Source organism: Danio aesculapii, chromosome 7 (genome assembly GCF_903798145.1).
Source record: "Danio aesculapii chromosome 7, fDanAes4.1, whole genome shotgun sequence".
Lineage (NCBI taxonomy): Eukaryota > Metazoa > Chordata > Actinopteri > Cypriniformes > Danionidae > Danio > Danio aesculapii.
The window spans coordinates 16460016-16462760 of NC_079441.1; the positions used below are offsets into that span (position 1 = coordinate 16460016).

General features: G+C 40.7%; 1 protein-coding gene across 1 annotated transcript; it reads right to left on the reverse strand.

The window, feature by feature from the left end:
• Positions 1 to 1003: 1003 nt before the first annotated feature.
• sstr1b (somatostatin receptor 1b) lies at positions 1004 to 2255 on the reverse strand. Its single transcript, XM_056462744.1, has one exon. It carries the CDS (start codon positions 2167 to 2169, stop codon positions 1054 to 1056), a length of 1116 nt encoding a protein of 371 aa, XP_056318719.1. The 5' UTR covers positions 2170 to 2255; the 3' UTR covers positions 1004 to 1053.
• Between the last annotated feature and the right edge of the window lie 490 nt (positions 2256 to 2745).

Consider the following 2745-nt stretch of genomic DNA (forward strand, 5'->3'; position numbering starts at 1 on the left):
TATAAGACACTTCAGATACCAAATGATCAACTCGAAGTCAAGATATTATTTGTTGTTCATCAAACTTGGATAGGCGACAAAACTTTTGTCAGGTAGTTTAGAGTATTGGTTATTCTACTTTAATCTTGTAATTATGCCTACACTGTAAAAGCAATTAGTTGACTTTACCTTAAAATCTGAGTAAACCCATAGCCTTAAATTTCTTAAATAAATGAATATGTTCATAATTATATAAATGAAGCCAGCTTAAAAGTTCCAAGTCATAATGGGTTAACTCATTTTTTTTTAGTAAAGTCAACTTTCGCTTTTAAGGCAACAGGTTTACTCACTTTACTAATGTGAAGAAACTAATCACTTTTTCTAGTGAAACTTCAAAACAAACCTTTTTTGTATTTATTTAAACCATTAAATAGTTTTAACTCTCATCCACTGATATTGGACTTCCTGTCTCAAGGAACAAAGCAATTAAGGCATAGTTTACCCCCAAAACAAATCAATTCTGTCATTATTTTCGTACCCTGATCCAATTCTTTGTGCACTGTAAAAAATGCTGGGTTCCAGACAATTCCTTCATGTTGTCCCAACACAAATCGATTAAGTTAATGTAATTATTTTACAAATTTAAGTAGATTGAACATAAAACAAGTAAGTTATAAAAACTCAAGAATTGTGTTAATTCAGCTCATTTTAAATAATTAGTTTGGACAATAAGCAAAAATAATCATTCAATAATCAATAATCTTTCAACAGTATCTAACCTACACTGGAAAAAAATATTCATTGGATTTACTAAATATATTTTAAGGTAAGTTGTTGCAAATTATTTATTTGGGCTTAATTTTAAACAAACAAATTAACTTGAACATTACTTAATTAATTTGTTTAAATTTAGCTCACATAAATTGTTTCCAACAATTTAACAAAAATGTATTTTTTCCACTGTATTGTCCTCCTAACATTCCTCATAAGATAGTCAGTTCACTTCAGAAGTAATAGACAGAAATTACATTTGAGGATGAACTATCTCTTTAAACTCGCTCACCGCATACCCTCTTACAGAGTGGTGGTACGGGATGTGCAGGTTCCATTACGAAACACCATATCAGAGGCCAAGCACTCCTTGGGAAAGTCCTGTGGGCCGCATGTGGTCTGTCGGCGAAGGGCCACAGCACAGTAGTCCACTTGCTCCGCATCCAGTCCGTTCTCCAGCCAGCGAAAGCAGATGATGCGCTGGAACGAGCGACGGAAGTTGTCCGACACAAACCCATAGAGAATAGGGTTAGCTCCGCTATTGGCGTAGCTCAGAATAACAAAGAGCTGAGTCACCATGGGGTCCGGCGGCTTGCGAAACACGCTGATCAACTGCACGATGTAAAACGGCATCCAGCAGAGCACAAAAACAGCGACCACCAGCAGCACCATGCGTGTGATCTTCTTCTCAGAGCGTCGCCTCTGCAACCAGCCTGCTTTCAACCCCACGGCTCGCATGCGTACCACAATCAAGCAGTAGCACATACAAATGGCTGCAACAGGGAGCAAAAATCCTAGTAGGAACGTATAAACTACGAACGCTTCTGACCATGAAGACTCAGGCCACAGGAAATTGCAGTCAACTCCTCCATCCTGTGCTGGGACAGTGTCTGCGAAGATGATAATGGGTAGGATTACAAGCAACGACAGTCCCCAAACGCAAACGTTGACCACTTTTGCGACCGTTGGGCGTCGGTATCGAGCCGCTTTGATAGGGTGCACGACAGCGATATAGCGATCCACACTCAACACAGTCAGGCAGAAGATGCTGGTGAACATGTTAATGCCGTCCACGCTGAGAACCAGGCGGCACATGAGGGAACCGAATGGCCAGTGGTGCACTGCGGCTGAAGTTGCCAGGAACGGGACGCTCAGCATGAAGAGTTCGTCCGCTATGGCGAGATTAAGAATGTAGATATTGGTAGCCGTCTTCATTTTGGCGTATTTGAGGATGACGTAGATGACCATTGCGTTTCCTGTGACGCCAATGCAACAAACCAGTGCGTAGATGGAGGGGATGATGATTTTACTGGCGTCAGGTTCAGATTCATAATACTCGTAGTCACCTGTGGAGTTGAAAGGCAGATCGGTTGTAAGCATGAAGCTCTCATTTCCATTGTATCCAGCAAGTTCAGCCATTTTGCAATGTATTTAGGATTTTCGGTTTGTGATTTCCGAATTTACAATCGATGACCTTTCATGAAGTCAGACATCCCGAAGTCTTGTTTTTGTCTTTAGGTGTTCTCAGTTTTTCATTTTTCATGTCTGCAGATCAAATCAAGACTTGTGACAACCTCCTTTAATATATTTCACCACTCAGCAGGTCCTTAAGACCAAACCTACAGCCTTAAACAGGTCTCATTTTCAGCTTCAAAAAGATTTGGCTTCAGAAGTAATGCGCAGAAAAAAATTGAAATCTGAAGGCTAAATGGTAGCATGTGCAGAATTTTAAGTATGAGCATTCCTCTTGGATTCCTAGGCAAACCTGTGCTGGTCTATGAGAGTGTGCAGGTGTTGAAGGGCATGGCTCACCGAGCATCATTCAACTTCTCAATCTTGGCAAGGGAAAGGCATTCCAGCTCATTAAAAACAAATTGAGTCTGTGAATCCAAGTATTACCACGTTACTCTCCCTGTGCTCCTGCGTGAAGAACAGCCTCCTGGTGGAGAATGTGATCCAGAGCATATTGTCGAATCAAGATTAGTTCATCCACAG